Genomic DNA, 25,850 nt, shown 5'->3' with positions numbered 1-25,850 from the left:
TATAGAAATAAATAACATATTTTGATACACTGCGTTCTTATTCATGCATTATAAATTATGCAGGCCTACAAGTTTCCCAATTATCAACAAACCACAAAATCTTCAAATTTATTTAACAATGTTATTTCCCCAAAGACGTTCTTCAACACTCAGTTTCCAGTATCTAAAATTATCATCCCAAAAACCCCATTAAAAAGTGGGCCAAGGACAAGAACAGACTTTTTCAAAAGAAGACATACAAGCAGTCAAAATAATTGGAAAAAACGCTCAACATCACTAATCATCAGAGAAAGGCAAATTAAAACCACAATATCACATTACATGACTTAGAATGGCTATTATCACAAAGTCAAAAAACAACAGATGTTGGCGTGGATTCCCACCAGTGTTGGTGGAAATGTAAATTAATATAACTTCTATAGGAAACAGTACAGAGATTTCTCAAAGAACTAAAAATAGAACTACCATTCAACCTAGTAATCCCACTACTGAGTATGTATCCAAAGGAAAAGAAATTATTATATAAAGAAGACATGTGCACTCATATGTTTATGGCAGCACTATTCCCAAAGCAGAGTCGTGGAATCAACCTAATTGTCCATCAATGGTTGATTGGATAAAGAAAATGTGGTACATATACACTATGCAATACTAAGCAGCCATTAAAAAGAATGAAATCATGTATTTTGCAACAACATGGATGGAGCTTAGGAGCCATTATAAAGTGAAATAACTCAGAAATCAAATACCACATACTCTCACTTATAAGTGGAAGCTAAACAATGGGTGTACCTGGACATAAAGGTGGAAATAATAGACCCTGGGGACTCCAAAAGCGGGGAGGATGGGAGGAAGTGAGGGGTGAAAAATTACCTGTTGGGTTCACTCTTTTGGTGATGGGTACCCTAGAAACCCAAACCTCACCATTATGTAATATATCCGTGTAACAAACCTACACAGGTACCCCGAATCTAAAATTTTAAAAAATAAAATAAACTAATCATCCTGTTTTTACAAAGAGCTAACTCTTCAAAGGCCCCTGAAAATAAATCCAAAGCAGGAAATTCCTTGGAGCAACAAAAATCAAGTTGAAAATATCTATCTGGCTAAAGCTTGCCTTGTCTGAAGCTTAACTAAAACTAGTTAGAGAAAGCCAAAGCACCACTTCCCCTCCCTGACACCACCAGAAACAGTCCCAAATGCAAAACTGTGTCAACACAATAAGACACATGTAGAGATCCACAGGGGCCCTGATCAAGCACCAAGAGGCTGCCTCCATGTTTAAGCCATCTTCTACATGAACCTACACACTTCTGTAATCTCTCCACTTTATCAGTGTCCAAGAGTGACCCAAGTTTATGACGTGTATTTTCTCCCTTTCTGTTGCCTAGGTACTCTGTCAAGATCACATTTCTCTTCACCTAAACTATTGAAAAAGTGAGTCCTTTTCTGCCAAATAGATATGCCAACACCATATGAAATGATTAGGAGAGCTTCCTGTTAAACATAGTTCTTTCTTCAGGCAAAAATCACTTAACGTCCAGTTCCTTAAAAAAAATTACAGAAATCATCCTATAAACCCTTGTACAGTATTATAAACTTTGAACCAATTAGAGAAGCAGAAAGAATACCTACCACTCCGCGTCTCATCATATGGATAATTGGCCACAAGGTCTCCTCCATGGAGATTGGCAGAGAGCACAAAAGGAATATCCATAATCCAATGAATGACAGCCTTGGTCTCAGGAGCAAGCTGTTCAGATGAGAGATTAAAAGGATTATAAATTTAATAATCATTGGTATGATCACTTGACAGAAAAGACATAGGAAAGGTAAAGGAAAAAACTGAAAACTGGTCATACTTCAACTACTTTGCGGTTGTCCTCACAGAAAAAAATAAAGGTTCCTACAAAAGCAGCATTCCTCATGTCTAACTTTCTCAGATTTTTAATAAAAAATGTTTCAAAAGTGTTTAAATTTCTTTCAAAGTTTTATTTTTGTGGGCTGCCAGTTTTCCTCTCTTTGTAACTTGGAAACCAGCATGCAACTCACAAATTGTGGGACGTCGCTGTCTGATCTGTAGTGGTTCACACATTGTTATTATGAATAGTTAAGGATAATATGAGGAGAAAAGAAAATAATTGAACTGCAGGACAAGATTTGTCCTCTGTGGTGGTTCAAACATGTGGTAAGGTTTATTTCCAAATTTTGCTTATTATTTTCCCAACTTCCCTCAACTAGTTCAAACATTGTTCCTCTCAAAGAATATTAGGTTGAGTCTCTTTCAAAGTGGACTGTAAAATATGTTTACTTTGGAATGGTCATCTTAAATTTTAAAATAAAGGCAAGTTTCAAGAATTCATGTTAAGTCTTTAGAATGATTCACTGCCCCCTCATATCTGGGAAGCAAAACAAAGGAAGAAAGAAATGTATACCAAAGAAATAATGTGGAGCCAAAAGCTTGATACTTTTATGCAATGAGTTTTTAATAGCAACTAGGAAGACTCTCAAACCCCAAGTGCTTCTCTGATGAAAAGAAAAGATTTTACTGGCAATGTGATCCATGCCCTTCTTTGGGACAGAAAATCTAATGGCATCAGTAGGGTTTGATGGTTTTAAGATCTCATATTTGTATAGCTCTGCTCGGTTTATGAATAATTCCCACATGAACTATTTTACTGCACTTCAACATTCGCATTGGATCTGCAAAGATATTCATACCCATTTCACAAGGAAGAATCTGAAAGTTGGGTGTGTTAAACAGCATATCTAAGTTCACACAGCTAAGAGTTCACATCCAGTCAGTGAAACCATAAGGCTCACGCTGTTTTTAGTGTATCAGCTTTAGTCTATTAAAATTATCCTATTTTCACATAAGCTACTGTTAACTGTGGAAAAGTGTGATTTAGAGTAGGAGGTTGTTTTTGTTATTTTTCATTTGGTTGGTAGATCTTATTTTTGCTAAAAAAAAAAAATATATATATATATATATATATATATATATATATATCCATTGTAGAAAATGTAGAGGAGACAGATAAGAACAAAGAAGAAAATTAAAATTACTCATAATTTTACCACCTAAAGATATCCACTACTAACATTTGTATATATCTCTTTTTCAGTCTTTTCCCAATGTATTTATATAATTTTTAAATGTGATCATTTATATACCATTTTATATACTGCTTTTTTTTTGCTTGAAGACAGATAATGAACACCTTTTCATGTTATTAAATACCCTTCTAAAATGATATTTTAATGACTGAGTGGTAGCCAATGTCTGGATATACCATTCTCAAATACTAATAAAATGATAGCTAATACTTATGAAATACTTTCTGTGTCAGACATTCAATTCTCTCATTTACTCTGTGAAATAGGGACTACATTTTCCCCCCTCCTACAGATAAGTAAAGTGAGATGTAGAGATGTTAGGGAACAGCATGAGACCACTCAGCTGGTACTGGCAAAGGCTGGACTCGAGCCCAGCCAGGCCAGCTCCACAGCCCCTACACTAGTACTAGTAATCTCCAAGAGGTGATACTGGGATGTTTATATTTTAAAAATTAAAAATACTATGAACACCTTTGTAGCTACCATTTGTCCATATCTGTACTTTCCTTAAAGAAATCCCTAGAAATTGAATGATTTGACCAAAAGCTAAGCACGTTTTTAGCTAACAATGTTTAAGTTAAAATCTATATTAGCTAAAACTGTTTACATTTAAAAATGTATTCCAAACTGCATTCCTGTAAGGTACAGAAATAGAACCAGCAACAGTATAATAAACCTTCCATCTCTAATCTTTTTAAGAACAATGGAATTATTATGTGTTTTAAAGTGTGTCACTTTGATTAATGACAATAGAATTTTTAAAGTTTGCATTATTTTAATTAACTAACAAAACTAGAACAGTTTTTTATATTTAGTGATTATTTCTATTTATTCTTCTGTGACATATTTATATGGTTTAACTAATTTTTCTATTGAAATGCATAGCTTTTTTTTTTTTTTTTGAGACAGAGTCTCACTCTGTCACCCAGGCTGGAGTGCAGTGGCGCGATCGTGGTTCACTGCAAGCTCCGCCTCCCGGGTTCATGCCATTCTCCTGCCTCAGCCTCTCACGTAGCTGGGACTATAGGTGCCTGCCACCACACCCGGCTAATTTTTTCGTATTTTTCGTACAGACGAGTTTTCACCGTGTTAGCCAGGAGGGTCTCGATCTCCTGACTTTGTGATCTGCCCACCTCGGCCTCCCAAAGTGCTGGGAGAAATGCACAGCTTTTCTTTTTGACTTGCAAGAGTCGTTTAGTAAAAAAAATTAGCTCTCTACTACACACTATAAATATTTTCTAAGTGTGTCATGTGCCTTTCAAATTTTGTAATTAAAATACAGAGCATTAAGATATTTATGTTAAGTACGTAACATCAAACCAATTGATCTTTTCTTTATGGTCTCTTTGCTTTTCCATTTCATTCATTCGTTCAATAAATATTAAGTGACCACTATGTGCTAGTGCCTATACAAGAAATTTAGAAAGTTCTATCCCCCTCTAAGTATTATATCCTTAAGAAAGTTTTCTAGTTTCATACTCTTTAAATTTAAATTGTAGTGTCTAGAATTTATTTTGATCTATGCTGATATTTATGAGATGGATTTGTCTCAATTCCATGTATTCAATAATGCATTCTTTCCACAGGGATCTGAAATACACTCTTATTATATTTTGATTTAAATCAACCTAAAAATAACTAATATGGGAGATGAAATCAAAATATTCTATAATGCATATGCTTTTTTAAGTGAATTTATGTTTTTTATATCCAATTGCTAACATGACATGAATATTAAATGAAATGAGTTTAACACACTCTTCTATAATATTCCGTTCAAAAGTTTTTCTTTTACTACTGAATTTATTTTCAGTCCTCCTCTTCTTTGTACATCTCTCATTCCCTCTATTTTCTTTAACCCAATGACAGATATTGACAGATATTCATATTTCAATAAGTTTAGAAGAGGCAAAATCACCATGGTTTGGAGAATCATTGAGGACTTCAGGAAGGAGGTGGAACTTCACCAAGCCTAGGGACGAATTGGGATAGGAGAAGAAGAGACAAAAGAGTAGTACAAATAAAGAAGTTGGAAGTACCCATGGCCTGTCTGTTGGGGGTAAGGAAAATACTCTCTGGGAGGGAGGGTTGGTTTTAGTGGGAGTCAAGAGGCAAAGCCATGCCAAGGCAGACTGTATTCCTGTGTTTATTATCCACCTAAAAGTGTTCAGAATGGCTTGCACAGCATGCACCATATATTTACAGGTTGATACAGCCATAAAAAATAATTTTGAAAGGTACTTATCAAAATGTTAATGGTGTTCACTGAAGATTGTAGGGTAACAGATTCTTCTTTCTCCTTATTTGTATGTTTTAATTTTTGTAATAAAATATGAATTCTGCAATAAAAAACTTTTAAAAGAAAGTGTTCTTGAAACAAATTGAAAGATACGGCCCTAAATACACAAAGTTGTGTGAAGCGATCAGGTTTAGCCTATTACTAGTTCTTACATCATACACTATTGTTTATATGCATGTTACCAGTATGTTCAAAAGCAAGAACATTTATCTACAATTTGATAAATTAAACTAAGTTTCCCTTTGACTATTAACAGAATCTTTTAGGCTGACTAAATCCTGAGACCCCTGTGTACTATAATTATACATTTAACTGATCCACAGAGAAGACTTTGGAGTACCTTTAAAATTGAGCCTTTAATAGAAACTAGAAACAATTGTGGCCTTTCTTTAAACTTTCCATTTAAAGATTATAAATACAGCTCAAATATGATGCTCTATAATTAGATGCCTTTGGTTCTTAGATTATGTTGAAGCTCTATTTATTCAGTTTTCTTCACAACTCTAGCTATTAAAGTCAGGGTAAACTTAATAAATGGCTGGGTATATTTTAATTGACTCTGCTTTCAGGCCAAGGCTCATGTACTGAGCCCAGATAACAGTGGAGGTGACCAGGCTGAAGAGCTCAAGAGCAGATGACAAACGACTTAGAGAAGGAAGTCTGGGAGAGCAAGAGAGAGCTTTTGTTCAGAGAAGTTCAGAAGAACAAGGAGAGCATGGATCTTGAGCGAGTGGATGTGTCTCAGCTACCTCCAGCATCTGAAGGGCTTCACAAGAATGAAGTTCCTTCCCACCACCCCCTCCTGAAGCACACACACCTCAGGCCTGGATCAGCTTACGTGGGAAATACGAATTTCTTTTTTTTTTTTCTCACAACTATACAAAGGAGGAGGAATCTGCATTTCTATTTTCTATTAATCTGATTCCCTGTTCCACCAAACAGAAGAATAAATCTTGACATTTAAGAACCTCTATAAGGGATACAAATACAAGATATTAGGCTGAGAAGGGGAAGAGGGAAGAGAAATGTATAATAACATTAATGAAATGCCTACTATATATTTTGTACCAGGTTGGGTCAAAACACTCTCACACTTACAGACAAAAGTGGAAAAAGGCAATGAACTAGACACAGGCAATATCACCCCATGATTATGAAGTAAGTTTACTAAAGATTTAGTGTAAAGTAAACAAATCTCGATTATGTTTCAAAAAGGGACTAATCTTTCATTTTAGTGTATTTTTCTTTAATTTACCTTTATGAAAAGAAGTCACGTTGAGTTTGTTTTAAATAAAAGCTCTTATTAAAAAATAGTACCATGAACATGCCTCTTTTAAATAAGTATTGCCTAAGCTAGAAATACAAAAACATCTAATCTAGAGATTATGCAAATATTCAGGTTCAGCTGGGGAAGGAGAAGGTAGTGCTGGCTGGAAATAACGGTGCTTGCACAAAGTTGACAATCAAATATCCTGTCAACATGAGTTGATTTCACCATTCTTCTATGATAGGTGGAAGGAATTATTTTCTTCATTTCTCAGATTTAACAAAGACAGCACAGGCAAGTCAATGCAAGCAATGGGGAAAGCTTGTAGGCTAATATGGGGACTCCGCTTCCAGAAGTTTTCCATTTCTGTATCAGCCCTCATGGTTTATCACAAAGGACTGCCCTCTTTCACCTGGGGTTACCCCAGCCTGCCGCCTTTCTGGCTCTCCCTCTCCCATGAAAGATAATTTTCAGGCTGAGACAGTGACGTGTATCCATGACTCAGAAGCAGGAAAGCTTAAGTCACTCACTTATCAGGTTCTGCCAGTGTCCTCAGCCTTTGGTAGGCTTTGTCTCAGATTATTGCAGTAGGTAGCTAGTCAGACATGAGCAGGCAGAAGAGGGCCCTCCCCCAACACCAGGAATGTCAGGCAAACATTAGGTGATGGGCAGGAGGTTGTTAAACTGCCTCTCTGAAATAATAATTGGTTGCAGCAGGCGCCAGCGAAAGGCGGTCTCCCAATAGATTAAAAAACCTGAAACTAGTGATCAGCAGCTTCCCAATAAGATCTCAGGAACTGGGCAAATGGGTTCATACATGCGCACCGAGAGGCAAAATGGCAGAGTTTAACTGGTATATGACCTTCCTCTAGGAACACTGGACTGGTAAGGGATGAATGCCTCAAGTGAGCATGTGCACAACTTCAGTAAACACACTGTGCAGGCGCCCCTCCCAAGTGTTGCCAGGCCACTACACACGCAGACAGCCCACCCCAAGGGAAGAATCAGGGGAAGAGGGACACAACCCCCCAGAAGCATAAGCATACCAACCTATAAAGCCCCAAGTCAAAAGGTCAAACAGGGCACTTGATCTCTCAAGTTGCCCACTTGGCCCACTTCCAAGTGTACTTTACTTCCTTTTATTCCTGCTCTAAAGCTTTTTAATAAACTTTCACTGCTGCTCTAAAACCTGCCTCAGTCTCTTGTCTGCCTTATGTTTCTCAGTTTAATTCTTTCTTCTGAGGAAGCAAGAATTGAGGTTGCTGCAAACCCATATGGATTCATCACTGGTAACATACCTTTGTGCCACATGACTTGGATATGTTTCCCAGTGGTAAAGGACCTCTATGCCTCACCTTCTTTGGCTGGAGATATTCAACCCCTGCATGCAGTTTCCTTCTCTCTTTTTGCTCTCCTGCTTACTGACCTACCACTAGAACAATTCTTCTCATCCACAATGGCTCTGTTCCCCCTAGCTGATCTTTCAGTTCACCCTAATGGGTGGCTCGGAGGGGTGGAAGGAACTTGGAGTTCACACCGAGTAGAATTCAGACACTAACGGCCCTCCTGGACGGGAGGCTTACAAGAGTGGTAGAACTAAAGCCTAACACTGCAATGTCTGGGGTTTCCTCTGCTTTTTCAACTGAAGTCAGCTATTTCCCCAAAACCACTGCCTATTCCCCTTTTTTCTCCACCTATTCACCTCCTATTCTCCTTTGTATTCTCAAATGGCCTTGTGCACCAGCTAGACCATCTGCCTCAGGGGCAAGCCTGCCTCTTGTTTGCTTTCATGTCACATGCCATGTAACTTCTTAAACACACACTCCTTGTTATTTGTGTGCCCATGGCTCTTGCTGCATTTGTGTAGCAGCAAAGACATAGGCTCCCTTGCAGATATCCCCCGAGATTTATACTTGTTTTTACCCTACCAGCTCAGATGACCTCCAACTCGTCCCCTGTCTGGTGGCACATTGCCAGGATAGACACGAATTGGAATCCCAGCCGTTATGATTTATCGTATACTTTTTGTCCCTGTTACCCTCCAGGGCTAAGTTTTCCAGTGACTTTTGAAGTGCTTTGTCTGCCTGCATATAGGGCCTCACTGTGGCCCTTTAAGGATCTCACTTACTTGCTGTTTTTGAGTTAACACCCCTTTGAAAGGAAGGAATATTCTTCCTTTGCCATTTGTGAGTTCTTACCTTAAGCCTCAAGTCCTGCAGAGGTTACTACTTTATGTTAAGAGGGCAAATAAATGTTGCCGTTTCACTAGCACATGAAGGCTTTCCATAAGTCTTTATCTCACTTCCTCCCATAGCCTCCATTTCTCAAATCACTTCCATGCCCTTCTTAATATGCACCAAGACCTTCAAGGTCATATTCGAAGGGAGAGAAATCCAGCCATCTTGTGGCAGTCAGCTGAAAAATAGGCTTCTCATCTACTTAAAGAACATGGGAAGGAAATCTGAAAAAATAGACAATCATTTTGTCGCTACAATGCTCTGAGTGAGAGTCACCATAAGGTCATGGAGACAAGGACATAGGCCAGCCCAAGGTTGCAGTCACAAAAGACCCATAGGACAGAGATGAAGGTTGGTTCTAGGTTAACAGATTACCATTAAAACAGATGAATGAAAGGTTAGGAGTATACAGTAAGAACGCTTATTCCAGAGTCCCAAGGATGAACAAGGGTCCCACTGTTTACTCCAGTATCTCTTCTGTTCTCAAGCGGGTAATTGTGATGAGATGCAACCAAGGTAATGGGTACACGGTAAGACTGGTTCATTCCAGAACCCTAAGGATGAATGGGAGATGCTTATTTAGGATAACAGGAAAGTAAGAGGGGATGCCTTTGTTTTCCTTTTTCCTTTTTTTCTCCTCCGTTGCCTCTTTACAGATGGGTAACCATATCTCTATATCACAGGATATGCCCCTCAGATGCATCCCCAAAAACAGAAACGTTTGACTCCCCCAAACCTTAAAACAAAACAAAAACTAGCTTTCCTTTGTAATATCGTTTGGCCTAAAAATGAACTGGGAGAAAATACAAAAGTCAGCCTTGGAACCCAGTGCCCTTATGCAGGAAACCCTCAAATCAGCCTCCTCAGTCTTTCATAACTGAGAGCATAATAAGGAGGATAGAGATAAGGAGAAGGAAAAATGCAGAAACAAGAGGCATGCTCAACTATTGGCTGCTTTATAAGCTCTCCAGCCCCCATCCAGGTTTCCCTAAAAACACTCCTTCAGGTAACTGTCATTGGTGTGGGAAGCCAGGCCACTGGAAGGCAAACTGCCCCAATGGGACAAATGAGAGGAAGCCTAGCACAGCTTGCCCCCTCTGCCACAAGCTTAGCTACTGGAAATTGGATGCCCTGAGGGCCGAAGGGCTCTGGGACAGAGTCCCAATGCCTAATGGCCTTGAGCTGAAGGGGTTCTCTGCTCTGGCTGGCTTCCAAGTCATCAACAAGACAAAGCCAAGAGAAACTCCTGGAGGAGTAAAATTATAAATTTCCCTTTGGGATTTAAGAGCTGCCTACTCTGTGCTAATCTCCTTCTCTGAACAACTCTCCTCCGAATTCTGCCATGTAATGGGGCAAATGGCACCTCCTCCTTCCGAAAGAAAAGATTCACACTACTTGGGCAAAAATATGCTTTGCAAGATGGGTGCCTGATTAATATTTACCCAACCTCTAAATTCATCTTTCCCTCTAATAGCTCTATTTCTTCTGGAAAGTTACCTAAATATTTAACTAATAACTTCAACCTAGTCAGTCCTACCTCAAGGATATAGAAATAGCCCACATTTATTCAGACAAGCCCCAGCAAAAATCTAACTGAGAAATCTCTTGAGGAAAGATAAGTTCTACAGTATGCAGATAACCTCATTCTTCTCTGCTCCCCCTTCACAATCCTCACACAGCAACATGCAGTACAAACCTTAACTTCCTAACAGAAGGAAAATGACTTTAATTCAAAGACTATAAAGAGAAAGAGGTATTTTTGGTAAGGAAGATTATAAAGAACAGAAGTTTTATATGAGAAAGGATCTTGTATGGTAAATTCTTGTCCTAAATTAAATGACTGGTTGTTTAAAAAGAGGAATGTTTGGGACAAATCAGAAAGTCCAAGCATGTCATAGATGGTCTGTGTAAGTTATGAAAAGATTTGTGAAAGAGAATTTATTTTTAAAAAGTTATACAGTTTTAAAAGTTATTAGGCTTACTAAATGCTTCATAAACTGCTACTCTGACTCCTATATGTACAACTTGCTGCCTTTAAAGCTATGTAAGGCCCGAGGACATACAGAGTTACCCATGCCCCCTAGATGCTAGAAAGAGTCAAACCTTTTCTGCATTTCTATCTGGTGTCCTAAGCTGCAAACCTAGTACATAGTCAGAATCACTTACTTAGCAGGTTTTTCACCAAAAGTAAAAGTTGCTAAGAGTTAACAGTGCAACATGTTCTTGAGACTACTGGAAAACTTTTACATGCAAGGCATGTAAGGAAAGTAGAATGTGGTTTTAGTAAAAGATTATATAAAAAGCCATAAAAATGTGGATTTTTTTGACTAGTTTAGAGAGTTAAAGGATTTTTGTAAGTTAGATAGGATAAAGCTGAAGGTTTGAGCAAGTTGTGGAAGGTTTGTGAAAGATTAATCTGGTAAAAAAAATTCTGTGCATAATCATATTGGCTAAAGTTAAAGAACTATTGTTCAGTTTTTCCACAAATTGAAAAGCACAACAGAGTTTTAGTAAAGCATTGATCTACTCTTCATAAATGTGTTATTTGTATGTGTTCCAAATTATACAAAGCTCCTATAATTCTGATATAACTTAGTATACATTGTCAGTAATAATTATAATTGTTATGCTACATAATTGTGTGCCACAGAGATAACAAATTTTCTTGGCAACTGTGTCTTTGACTGTGGCTGCCCTAAGACTTTTTCTCATTCACAATTGTTGTCTTGTTTTAATCCTCTTTAAAAGTTGGCCTTTATACTCAGCTATAGGACTCTGACAGGCACTCTTGAATGCAGGTTGCTGATAACTTTAAAGATTGTAACATTAGAATACAGAAAGAACTTTCAGGACTCTCATAGAGAGCTGAAGTGTTCATGAATATCAGGCAGAACAGGAGTTAAGTGCATGGACTGAACTAAAAGAAGACTAAAATTATCCTTTTATGACTTTTTGCTTAAAACATTGCTGATCCTTTGTTTTTCAAAGTCAAGAAAACTTTCTTTTGAGCTATTTACAGCTTTTAAAAATAAGTACTCATGTAAACAAAATTTGGAGCATATTTCTCTCTACCTGATTTCTCCAGAATTTGGAAACTATTTGTGAGTATTCTTAACTTATGGCAATACAGTTATTTGCATAAGTGCAATAGTAATCTGTTTTCTTTTGCAACAGGGCACAATTGGAGAAACTGGTTATTTTACCAAGGGTTTGACTGGAATGGCATGCTCTCCTTTAAGGAATCAAATATGACTTATAGAGCCAATAAAAACCCCTTGGGAAAACTGGCCTCATACGTTGTCTACACAGTCCCTGTACAGGGTTCCTGATCCATGGGGAGTAAAGAATGTCACTTTCTGATAGGCCTAGGAGCCCCAGGTTATCTTAGGACCTCAAGAGGAGAGGAATTTACCCAATTCATGCAGGTATTTGATGGCAGAAACCCATGGCTGAGCTCAAGGCATTTAAAAAGTCTTATCTGAGATAACTTATGGAATGAAGTTTCATCAAAGCCAATTTAAAAAGGAGCCTATACGGCAAACAATTATTCTTGCTGTGCTTTATGCAAATAATCAGGCCAAGTATGATAGGACTAATGCTTATTTTGCAAACAAATCAGTCCTATCATGATTTGTTTTTAATAAAAATGAGGACTGAAGACAGAAAAGTTATGTTTCAAGAACATAACAGACTATAATCTAAAAACTTGGTATTAGATTCTATTCTCATCAGTTGTTTTTGAGTTTTTGTCTGCAATTTAGACTAATCCTATTTATTCCTGTGAACCAACCAGTGATCGCTGGCCACAGCTCAGAAGAAACAAGAGGAACGGGTAATGTAAAAATCTGGGTCAATATTCTAATTCTGAGAACACATTGGAATTGGCTTGTAACCCCATCCACGGAAGTCCTAGCAGGCATGACAATAGCCACCAGTTGCCTGAGCATGTTGGCAGCCTCAGGATTTTTTGGAGTTGTCCTCACCCCCTTATTTCATTTTGACATTCTTCTAAATCTAATAAACTAATTTGTCTCCTCTTGCCTTCAGGCCATCAAGCTCCAGATGATCCCCAGTGAGAGATACCATCATGTCAGTATTCAAGAGTCACCCTTCTACAGAGGACCCTTAGACTTCCCATCAACAAGACATGACAGAGGCAAAATTCCACTCCTTTCTCCCTCGGCCTGGCTGGATACTGTTTTCACCAACCCATGGAGCCATCCTACCCTGACAGCTAGCAAGAGGTGAAGACCCACAAAACAACCACCACCGTCCCTCTATCAGCAGGAAGCAGTTACAGAAGACTGACCTTTATCCATTTTCCCCAAAGAATTGAGGTCTTGGTCTCTTGAGGGGGGAAATGTTATGGTACGTAGGTAGTCAGACATGACAGGACAAGAGAGGGCCCTCCGACCACCAGGACCATCAGGTGATGGTCAGGCGGTTGTTAAACTGCCTCTGTAACATAATAATTGGTTGCAGCAAGTGCCAGGGAAAGGCAGTCCCTCAACAGACAGAAAAGCCTAAAACTGGTGATCAGCTTCCTGATAAGATGGCAGGAGTTGGGCAAGTGGGCTTAAGCATACTAAGAGGCAAAATGGCAGGGATTAACTAGTATGCGACTTAGTAGGAACACTCAACTGGTAAGGGAAGAACAACTCAAGAGAGCATGCATACAACTTTGGTAAACACACTGTGAATACAGTGCCTACCAAGTGCTGGGAGGCCACTGTGCATGTGGACAGCCCACCCCAAGGGAAGAATCAGGGGAAAAGACACACAACCTCCTGCTCCCTTGGAAGCATGCCAATATATAAAACCCCAAGTCAAAAGTCAAATAGTGCACTTGATCTCTCAAGTTGCCTGCTTGGCCCTCTTCCAAGTGTACTTTACCTCCTTTCATTCATGCTCGAAATTTTTTAATAAACTTTCACTCCTGCTCTAAAACTTGCTTTAGTCTCTCACTCTGCCTTATGCCTCTTGGTCGAATTCTTCTGAGGAGGCAAGAATTGAGGTTGCTGAAGACCTGCATGGATTTGCCACCACTAAGAAGACCAGCCCCCACCTGTAGGCTCAGCCCATGTTTCTGCAATGAATCCCATATATAGGCAGGAGAGTTTTTAAAAGTTTAAACCAATAACCTAAGACTCCCTGTCTCCTGGATCCTTCATCCAGCATCCCAGCCCCATGATGAACACTTGTCTGGATTCCTAGCTGCTTACTTGCAGTGGCCCTCTTTTTCAGATATTATGATTTGTTTGCTGAGCTGGATTGTGTTTATTCATAACAGGCCCTCAGCCTGTTATGATTAATCAAATATTAATCATAATTCTTACAATCAAGTGATCAAATTCTAGAATCAAAGGGGAAAACAGCTGTATAAACAAATAACATATATAAAGCTGGATGTAACAATAAGCCCATACTGGAAGTATAGATGAAGAACATATAAAAAAAAGAATCTGTCTTGAAGAGTAGAGGATGACTTCACAGAGGGAGTGGCATGGAAGGAAAGAGAAGAGAATTCTAGACAGTTGGAGCAGTAACTCATCTGAAGACATAAAATTGTTAGAAAATGGTATGTTTAGGAGCACAAAGGAGATGGTATGAGTGGAGTCTATAGGGTATCGAAGCCAGGTTAAGGAATAAACCAGCCGGAAGCTTCCAGGGGCCTAGAGGTGCTGGAATGACCCAGCAACTAGAATAAAATGGAGAAATTGTACTTTGCGAGCTCTCACTTAGGAAAGACACTAGACATAGTGGACATATGAAAGCAGAAATACCCAGAACAATAGAGAAGGAATACAGGGCTGCTGACAGTAGTTCTTCACCTTTCCTCCAAGATGGGCTCAATTTCTCCTCCAAGTAACTGATGACAATGTTGTTTCAAAGATGCACCAAATGTTTAGTGGATATGTAAATGTGTCCACCTAGCCCTGAGCTACAAAACAGAGAGTACCAAAAAATTACACTGAAATGGTAATAAAAGTTCCAGGTCCTGGCCTCAAGTACTTTATATGTATTAACTCATTCAATCCTTATCCTATGAGGTAGATATTATCACTTCCATATTACAGATGAAGAGCCTGAAGCACAGAGAGGTCAAATAACTTTACAAAGTTCACGCAGCAAGTATGAAGCCATGATTTACACCAAGGTGGCTACCTCTAGAGTCTCCATACTTAACCATCACATTGAGTTTTCACTTTATCTTCTGGGCAGTGGAGAGCTGGTAAGGTTTTTTAAGCAAAAGAGCAATAATTTGTGTGTGAAGGTCACTCTGGAAGATTGAGAATTTGAGAAGATAGAATGGAGTTCGGAGAAGCTGGACATGAAACACAAGTAGGAGGCCACCGCGCCAGTCACAGCAGGAGACTGTGGGGGTCTCAGCTGAGGCAGGGGAATGAGTTTGCAGAAGAACGGAAATGGAAGAGGTGTCAGAGAGATCAAATCACTGAGAGGTGGTAACTGGTGAGCAGTGACAGAGATGGAAAAATCAAAAGCTTTGATGATTGGGATAAATGAAAGAACAGTGGTTCTAAGGGAAAATATTTGTTTCTGGACAACCTGAGCTTGAGATATCAAGTTCCACCAGTTAAAGGAACCCAAGTTAGCTAGTAAAACAGAGACATAAAGCTCTGTGGAAGGTCTGGAGTTAGAGGCACGGATCTGGGAGACCTTGTGTAATGGACAACACTGAAACTACAGGTAAGGAGGGAAGCCCAGGGAAGGAAATAAAGGTATCAGATGAGACCCTGAAGATGGCCAGCATTTATGCCCAGGTAGAAGAAACAGGGGAAAAAACTGAGTAGTCATTTGGAAGACAGTAGAAGAGGTAGGAGAAAGTAGAGTTTTGTAAAGCAAGGGAGGAGAAAGTTCTGGAAAAGAGAAAAAGAGCAACAGTGTAAATTTGGCAGGAGGAGCTGATCAGATGAGCTAATAAAGGGTCTCTGAGAAGGCCATGGTGATTTTCTAAGAAACCTACAACCGGGTTCCTCCCTATATCTGCACCTCCAACTCCTCTCCACCTACGGCCCAATTCTAGGGGCCAGGACTAATTTAATGGCACCAGTCCTTCCAGCCTTGACTTTCAAAGCCACAGTTAACCACTCCATACAAGCTGTGATGTTACTCCTCTGTCCTTCATGATGATGAAGATATTGGAACATATTTCCTTAGGCTAGAGACGAACCCAAGAAGACTATCCCATGGTCACTACCTTTGTGTTTTGATCCACAATTTTCTTCATATTTTTCAACAGATGATTATTTGGACCACCTTCTTTCTCATTCACGTACACTATCCTATCCAGGTCTGGAAAGTTCCGGTTCAGATCTATTCCCTGGGCATTGCTTCGACCCACAAACCAGTCCTTGAGTTCACCAGGCTAAAAAAAAAGTCAAAGAGAAAAATCATCAGTTGCTTATTATTATGTCACTTTCTATTTAAGGTCTCTATCAATGCTCTTTAAGATAACCTTTAAGATTATTTACTTCAACAATGCCCTCCCATATCAGCATTTTTACTACTTTACTTATATAAACATGAAGGTATCAGATTTAAAGTACAGTGATGGGCCGCATATTGACATTTCTTACCACGACTGACAGACTATACAACAGTGATCCCATAAGATTATAATGGAGGTGAAAAATTCCTATTGCCTAGTGACATTTTGATGATGCTGACCCTGTGTAGGCCTAGGCTGATATGTGTGTTTGTGTCTTAGTTTCTTTTTCTTTTTTCTAAGAGACAGGGTCTCACTCTGTTGCCCAGGCTTGGGTGCAGTGGCATAATCACAGCTAACTGTAACCTCAAATCCCTGGGTTCAAGTGATCCTCCTTCCTTGGCCTCCCAAAGCACTGGGACTACATGTGTGCACAAACATGCTAGGCTAAGTTTTTTATTTTTTATTTTTGGTAAAGACAGGGTCTCACTATGTTGCTCAGGCTGGTCTCAAACTCCTGGCCTTAAGCAATCCTCTCCTCTGGGCCTCCGAAAGCACTGGGATTATAGATATAAGCTGCTGCACACAGCCTGTGTCTTATTTTTAACAAAACATTTGAAAAACTAAGAAACCATTAAAAGCTTTAAAAATAGAAAAAAGCTTGTAGAATAAGGATATAAAGACAGAAAAGATTTTTGGACAGCTGTGCAATGTGTTGTGTGTTTCAAGCTAAGTGTTATCACAAAGAGTCCAAAAGGTTTTTAAAGTTTAAAAGTTTATAAAGTAAAAAAGTTACAGTAAGGTGGCCAGGTGCAGTGGCTCATGCCTGTAATCCCAGCACTTTGAGAGGGCAAGGCGGGTGGATCATGAGGTCAGTAGATCAAGACCATCCTGGCCAACATGGTGAAACCCCGTCTCTAATAAAAATATAAAAAATTAGCTGGGCATGATGGCACGTGCCTGTAATCCCAGCTACTTGGGAGGCTGAGGCAGGAGAATAGCTTGAACCAGGGAGTCGGAGGGTGCAGTGAGCCGAGATCATGCCATTGCACTCCAGCCTGGTGACAGAGTGAGACTCCATCTCAAAAAAAAAAAAAAAAAAGAAAAAGAAAGTTACAGTAAGGTAAGTTTAATACATTATTGAAGGAAGAAAAATATTTTTTATAAATCTAGTGTAGCCTGAGTGTACAGTGTTTATAAATTCTATAGTAGTGTACAGCAATGTCCTAGGCCTTCACATTCACTCACCACTCACTCATTGACTCACCCAGAGCAACTTCCGGCTCCATTCATGGTTAAGAGCCCTGTCCAAAGGTACTGTTTTTATCTTTTATGCCATATTTTCACTGTACCTTTTCTATGTTTAGATACACAAATAGTTACTAGTGTTTGCGGTTGCCTACAGTATTCAGTACAGTAACATGCTGTACAGACTTGTAGCCTAGGAACCACGGGCTATATCACATAGCCTAGGTGTGTAGTAGGCTACACCATGCAGGTTTATGTAGGTGCACTCTAGAATGTTCACAAAACGACAAAATCACCCAACATTGCATTTCTCAGAACGCTTCTCCATTGTTAAGAGATGCATCACTGTACTTGTTATAGGTATTTTGAAAATATGTTTGATGAATAATATTTTAAATGTTAATAATAATAAAGAGATATTTATCAAATTTCAGAATATATATTCACTAGTTATAAATGACCTATTTCAAAGCACATCATTCTATAATTAGATTTAAGTAAAATATTCATTGCCTCTATAAATCACAGCAACCTATTTTTTAAATATTTAGAAGAATAAATAACTAAAGATTAGAAGCTTAAAATGAATTTAACATGCATTATAGACTAATAACATGTCTCCCTCTTATAGTCTTCATGAAAAAATATGAACCTAGAACAAAAGTTCTAGGGCTTTATGATTTGAGGAATTTCTCTCCAGTTTAAACTCTTCATTTAACTAATGGTACAATCTGGAAAACTAATAAATTTCCAATATATTTGTTTCATTTTATAATGTGAATTTTCTTGTTTTACTGTTAAGTTATATCACATGACATAGATATATTTCCCACATTTTTTAAGTCATGGAAGTTTAGATACCTTAGACTGTGAGGGATAAAAATCTATAAGACAGAAAATAGCAATGATAATCTGTTGCCCATGTGTCTAAAAATTCTGAATATTACCTTAAAATATTAAATAATTTTACATATTATTAGAATTTTTCTCTCATAACTTTAGAAATCATATCAATTTATATTTATTTACAGAAATTCGCTGGGTTTCTTACAATGTCGAACTATGTCATTGGATTTTTTAACTGTAGATAAACATACTAAATATTAACTTGAATGTGTTCCCATGTTCCCATAGACTAAGAAAATTATTTTAAACTGTAGAAAACAGCAAATATAATGTCCCCCACCCCGTCCAATAAAATAGGAACACACCATATATCTTCTCTTAAAAAGGCATTACTTTCCAGTTCATCTAACAGCGAAGATATATTAAATCATTTTTAGTTAAGAGGTAGGGTTTTTGCTTGTTTCTTAACTTTACTCAGCATATGTAAAAACCAAGTAAACATCAGTAAAACATTATTCTGGCCAAAAGTATTTCTTCCTTAAATTCAGTAGAGGGCGCTGTGACACTGGCTCATCCTCATACACCCATGGCGTTACTCTTCAACAAATGACAGTAGATGTTTTTCATATTTGTAGATTTTTAAAAGAAAACTTACCTCGTCACAAAAGTGGATGAATAATTTATTGAAAAACATAAAACAGAACACTATTAGAACATTAACTTCTTAACACAATTTCTGATTTGCAGTCTTCACTGGAAAAACTCACCCATCATTCCTTTCATTCTGAGCTATCTTCTTACCAGTGAGTTCAATAATGAATGCATCACTTATGCCCTCCACTGCACCATCTGTAAGCTTTGTGCGAGGGCATAATTTTTAGATAAACATGTATGTACAAACATACAGAAAACGAAGAAAGCACGCCTGATCTGAGCTGCCTGGCACTCACCTGAGACGCTGCCTTCTCAAAGCCATCTGGGTTCAGGGAAGGCATGATGTGAATGCGGGTACTGTGGATCAGGCTGACAATTGTCTCGTTCCCCTTCTGGTATTCGTTGCATAGGTACTGGGCCAAGAAAATAAGCAGTTCTCGTCCAACAGCCTCATTCCCATGCATATTCCCAATGTACTTAAATTCAGGCTCACCTAAAAGATTAACAATAGATAGCATGGAGATGTTTTCTATGACATACAGTGCCAAATATATTGTATACCTACAAATGTATTATGAATATCTGATGGTTTTTTTCCTCCAGCAGCGATGCCTTAAAAATAAAAAAATCTACCTTAGACATTAAAATACCCCTTCTATCCTTCTATTCCTCGCCTCCCAGCCACCCACCTGTTACGGACTGAACTGTATTCACCCAAAATTAGTATGTTGAAGGTCTAACATCCAATGTGACTGCATTAAGGAGGTAATTAGGGTTAAATTAAGCTATAAGGGTGGAGCTCTAATCCAATAGGACTGTGGTCTTTATAAAAAGATGAAGAGACACCAGAGCCCTCTTTCGCTCCTCTGCACAGAGGAAAGACCATGTGAGAGCACAGTGAGAAGGTGGCAGCCAGGGAGAGAGGCCTCACCAGAAACCGCCCCTGCTGCCACCTTGATCTTGAACTTCTAGCCTCCAGGCCTGTGAGAAAACAAATTTCTGTTGTTTAAGCCAGCCAGTCGGTGGATATTTTGCTATGGCAGTCTGACAAGACTAATATACCATCTCACCCACAATAACTAATAACACACTATGTGCCTCCTATGAAACACTGTGCTTTGCATGTTTTCTTATTTAATCCTGACCAAACATCTAAAAATAAGGATTATTATCCAACTTCATTTTGCAGATAAACAAACTGAAGTTCAGACTGCTTAAGAAGACTGTCTCCATAGTTATACAGCCTGTGAAGCCAGGATTCAAATGCTAGTCTTCTGGTTTACTTAAAAGTCTATGTTTTTGTTTTTTTTGTTTTTATTCCTAAATCATAGTGATTAAGAGGGGCCAGACTGCATGGGTTCAAATCCTAGCACCAATTCTTACTGTCTAGGCTTGGGCAAGCTACTTCAGTTCTCTGTGGCTCTGTTTTTCCATCTAAAAATTAAAGATAACAATAGATTCTAGTCCATACGGAAGGTTATTATAAGAACTAAATAAAATAATGAATGTAAATGCTTAGAGCAGTGCCCGGCAAATAGCAAGTGCTATGTGTTTCCTATACTTTTCTTTAATATTATTATTACATCACATTATCTTGTCATTGTGAAGTTCCTTACCATACATAATCTAATTTTCTCTTCGCAACAGCCCACTAAAATGTGTAAGGTGTATATTTTTATTATCCGTATGGTATAAATCAGCCCAAAGAGGATATATTTTGCTGAAGGGCTCAGAATACTAACAAAAGTCACTGTTGGCTGTTTGTGAGACTCTCCATTGTGTTTGAGGAGTAGTAATGAAATTGCAGAACGTAGCAGCAAAGTGATCTCAATTAATCCTGTTGTTCTGCTCATTTCTGCTTCATCCATCCCACGGGCCCAATTTCTGCAGTGGAAAGGATTCTCCCATTTACAAAATCACTAAGACTGCTGGTTCTTGGTATAAGAAAGCAAATTGGAATTATTTTTCTCCTGGAAATATTTAACTAAGCATTCTTTGCATGAGATTCCTGAGTGCCTGAATTAAGTGACTATTCACCCCAGAAAACTATGACCTTGTGGTGACCTCTCAGCCTGAGTTTATGCTAATCTTAATCTAAGGATCAGGTGGGAGCAGGATCAGGGCTATTTATACCCCCCTCAGTTTTCACTTTGAGGGAGAGTCTCTAATAAAATTATCCTTAGGGACTGCCCAGAAAGTAAGAGAAGAGATGAGGAGGTGTGAGAAGAGATGTTTTCTTGGCTTCTGATTTCAAAGGTAATAATAACCTTCTTCCTTTCTGTAAACCCATGCAGTTTATACCTTCACTTATGTGATGTATTCATTTGATTGCAGCACAGGAGAAACTGCAGCAGCTCATTAGAGAGAGAGAGAGAGAGCAAGTAGCCAGGGGAATATTAGAAGCCGGCTTCACAAGGTTTTTTGAAAAAGTTGCACTAAGGAGGCATTTTGGTCCTGCTCCCTTCCCCAAAACAACTTTGAAGCTTCACGTCACTCAGTAAAGCTTGGCCCACAACCCCTAATTACACTGAAAATTTCTATAACTTCTCTGTGTTTAAATCTTTTTTTTAATCAATTAAAGGAGAAACAACAAACCCACAGTCACTAAGCCACATTTGCCCCCAGATGTCTGGTTTAGCTAGCACAGTATATTTTGTGTTCGAATGTGAATGCTTTGGGATAGAGCATGCTCCCCCTAGTTCTGCCACAGGTTGCACCATTCCCTACTGCTGCTTTACTCATTTATGTTTGCAACTCCTGATTTTCAGACTCAGAAAATGTATGACATGGTTTCTCTTCAAATCTGCAGATTTCTCTCAGGAAAAATCTCCCCCAATATATCTATGTATTTGTGAGGCAGTAGCAACACTAATGACAATAACAATGCTTTAGGTTGACATGAAGACAGGACAACAAAGGTCATTATATTGAAGATATTAATGTATGGAAATAAAATGCAAGGCACATATGACAGCAAAAGAAAAGGCAAGTGTATCGCTAATCCCTTCTGTCCTCTGGAATAAATCAGATCACTATATAATGTTATCACTAGAATACAGAAGAGCTATGTTCCTTTAAGCCAACTAACGTGACTTGTGAGATGGGGAAGAGCCTCATTGTTTAAATACAGCATTTGTTGGACATACATGCAAATCCCAGGGTCAGACACTACATGGGATCCAAAAGCAAATATGTCAGCATTCCTAAACTGAAGGAATGTAGAGTCTGGAGGAAGACTCAGACATGCAAGGGACAATGTTCAGGAGTGAGGCAACGATGAAGGAATGTTGGATATGTAACTAAACTGCTTCAGGGTTCCAAACTGGGATATTCCTCCCACCCCTCTGGCCTCTCTCCAGCTCTTTTCCCTCCCAAGGCTAAAGCTTTCTTTTTAAAACGCAACCCTCCTCAGGTCACCTCCACCTAAGAACCCATCAGTAACTTCCCCTTTGCTTTCATGATAAAGACCAAAATTCTCTACAAGATCTTGAACCTCCATGTGGTTTGGCGTGGTGCCTCTCAAGGCACCAGCCTTTCCCTCCTGTGTTTCAGCCATCCTTCTTTCAGCCACGGGGCTCGTGCCTATAATGATCTCTGCTTCACGCATTCACATATTTTAACCACACAGCCTTCTAAGTATGACTAAATACAGCTTCCTTGGAGTATCTTGAGTCTAGGTCCAGTTCCTTTGTTATTTTTCTTCTCCTTTTTTTCTTTTTCTTTTTTTTTTTTTTTTTTTTTTGAGGCAGAGGCTCACTCTGTCACCCAGGCTGGAGTGCAGTGGCACAATCATGGCTCACTGCAGCCTTGACCTCCTGGGCTCAGGTGATCTCCCACATCAGCCTTCTGAGTAGCTTGGACTATGGGTGTGCACCACCATGCCCAACTAATTTTTTTGTAGAGATGAGGTTTTGTCATGTTGCCCAGGCTGGGTTTGTTATTTTTAATACCTCAGTTTGAAAATATACACTCATCAATGTAGTTATTTGATTAACCCCTCTGTCACCAGACTGCAAGGTCTATTAGTCCTGGGATGGGATCTAGTTTAGCTCACTAGTGTGTCACCTGTGCCCCCACATAGAGTCTGGAACATAGTAGGGATTTGCATTCTTGTGAGAATACGATAAGAATAAATTCTAAGCTTAAATATCAGTTCAATAAATTTGTGAACGAAAGAGTAAATGAACGGTCTTGCTTTTCAGTCCCATCCTTGCAGCAGCGTGGCTGACAGTAGAGCTTGCCCTTGAGACAGAGGTGCAGCTGCAGATGCTTGAAAACCCTTCTGGAACAGCGAAGGGAATAAAGGAGTAACTGAAGGGGGCTTGAGGCAGCTTCCAGGAGGCTGCACCCCAGGTGGAATATCAGGAGGCCTCAGTGGCTCGTTGCTCTAGCCAACATCTCCGGGTAGGAATGGAAACTCTTCTTTGGGAATGAAGGCAGCAGTATTGTGAACAGCTGATTTCCCATCAAGAAGATTAATTCCCATAGTCACCACAAAACCTCTCCAGGCAAGCAGCTCCCCAAGGCTATTTTTGTTGTAAAGTCTAAACAACAGATTCTGAAGAAATTTTGCCTTCAGAATCGTTAATACAGAAATAGCAATAAAACTGAAGACTAGATTTTGAATGGCCCTCTCTGAGTCAATACATTCTTTACCTTAGACTTTTTTAAGCAAAGCAGTGACAGTTTTTCACCATCAATTTTCTCTTCTGCATAAATGGATGACGTTTGCCTTCCTGTTTATAGTGTTTACATAGAAGAAAAAACCATAGGTTTAACAGGTTGCAGCTGCCAGGTACGTAGATCCGGCTGGTATAATGTACACGTCCCTGTGCGTTAACTCATCTCTCTCCTAGCAACGGGGTGGGAGAGCGGGGAAGGCGGCAAGAAGCACTACCCTCAGGACACTGGGGATGGTTGTTTTTATATTCATCTTATTTTCTTCACTAATTCATTTTCCTTTTTTTTTTTTTTTTTTTTGAGACAGAGTCTCACTCTGTTGCCCAGGCTGGAGTGCAGTGGCACAGTCTCAGCTCACTGCAGCCCCACCTCCTGGGTTCAAGCAATTCTTCTGCCTCAGCCTCCTGAGTAGCTGGGAGTACAGGTGCACGCCACCACACCCAGCTAATTTTTGTATTTTTAGTACAGACGGGGTTTCACCATATTGGCCAGGCCGGTCTCGAACTCCTGACCTCATGATCCGCCCCCACCCAGCCTCCCAAAGTGCTGGGATTACAGGCGTGAGCCACCACGCCCGGCCTTCATTTTCCTTTTTACACAGTCATCCTGAGTTCCTGATCTTGCAGTTGAGGAATCATCATATTTGCACAGGTTGCACTTCATAGGCTCAGCAAGCATCTTTTCCCCATTGTGTCAATTTTCCCACAATTTCATGTAACCATCTAGCATTCCAGTTACTTCACATGGCACACAATCATCAATCAAGCCATTATTAAAAGATGATCTCCTCACAAACCAAATCCAGCCTGGCTGGGCCGAGTTTCTATCTTTTTCCATCCGTATCACAGAACATTTAATGTGCCTGGTTGGATTTGCATTCTCGTCAGAATAAGATAAGAATAAATTCTAAGCTTTAAAAATATCCACAGTTTTAATTAAGGCAGAAATAGCTGCATAAATTCCAAACCAGAGCAGGCAAATGATTTTAAGTCCAGACTTGTAACTCTTAATTTGCCCCAATTTGTATTAATATGATTTGAAATAACTAAATCAGTTTAAAAAGCAGCTTTAAAGAAGTCTCTTGCCTCAAAAATAAAATGTCACTCTTTTACACCCCAGAAACTCACATCCATGTGGGTGAAATTTGAAGCTGGGGGCAAGTTAGCAATGTTCCCAAATGGTAAAAGGAATTTATGCCTTAAAGTGACCAGAGAGCCACTGAAACAGAAGTCCACAGGTCAGTAGGGCAAGCATGAAATAAATGATCAAATAAAAAGACAAAAGTAAAAAATAATATTGTCTTCCATTCCTATGAAAAGAAAATTTACTTTCACTCTGTTATTTAGCCCCATGATCAGTCTGTCTACCTAGCTAATATTTTCTTCTCCTTTTGGAAATAACAGACAGGCTGATCACTAGGCACAGTAATTGAACAGATAATCTGAAGACTCCTTTCAAATCTTAGAGCCAATTATTCAATGGCCTTTCTATGGGAAGAAAACAGCAGAGGGAAAATATCCAACAGGAAATAAAATAACAAATGTGAATGTGGGTTGTAAATTGTGAAATTCTATGTAAGAAGTGGAGCATCATTATTTAGAGGGAAAAAAAGTAGGTTAAGGGTATTTTAAGAAAGAACTTGATTATAGTAACAGAATTCTCCCACCTTTTATCCTGAAAATAGAGAAGAAACTCACTCTGGATGAATCTATTCTTCCTCTAACAACAAATTTTTGCCAAAATATAGGTCCACTAATTCATTTGGAAGTTATATATTTAACTCACTGATTACATAATTCTTGGAGCTAGTGACAATTTCAAAATACGTGTTCCTGGTACATGTAATAAACTGAACATAATGCTGAATAACAATAGTGTAATCTCCACAGGTAAAACCCCATTTTTCAAAGATATCATGATAAAATGTGCACAAAAGCAGTGATTTTGAAAAATAGACAAACAAATGGCTACATAAGCCTCACAATCACTGCACTGATTTGATTTACAAACTGCTATACAAGCAAGTTGGAAACATCTTTGGAACAGATGGGCCTT

At 38.9% G+C, this 25,850-nt stretch overlaps 1 protein-coding gene across 1 annotated transcript in view; it reads right to left on the bottom strand.

Annotated features, from left to right (window-relative positions):
- The window catches only part of CPE (carboxypeptidase E), a 121,751-nt gene that overhangs the window by 15,273 nt on the left and 80,628 nt on the right, over positions 1 to 25,850 (bottom strand). The window contains exons 2-4 of the mRNA XM_032148858.3: positions 19,412 to 19,608; positions 16,140 to 16,307; positions 1,636 to 1,753 (exon numbers count right to left, since the gene is read on the bottom strand). Coding sequence (XP_032004749.1) covers positions 1,636 to 1,753; positions 16,140 to 16,307; positions 19,412 to 19,608 — 483 coding nt within the window. The remainder of the gene's footprint in view (positions 1 to 1,635; positions 1,754 to 16,139; positions 16,308 to 19,411; positions 19,609 to 25,850) is intronic.

This window comes from Hylobates moloch, unplaced genomic scaffold (assembly GCF_009828535.3).
Source record: "Hylobates moloch isolate HMO894 unplaced genomic scaffold, HMol_V3 SCAFFOLD_3, whole genome shotgun sequence".
In the NCBI taxonomy this organism is placed as follows: Eukaryota; Metazoa; Chordata; class Mammalia; order Primates; family Hylobatidae; genus Hylobates; species Hylobates moloch.
The sequence above is the reverse complement of the archived record's forward strand: the minus strand, read 5'-3'. Positions and strand labels throughout refer to the sequence as shown.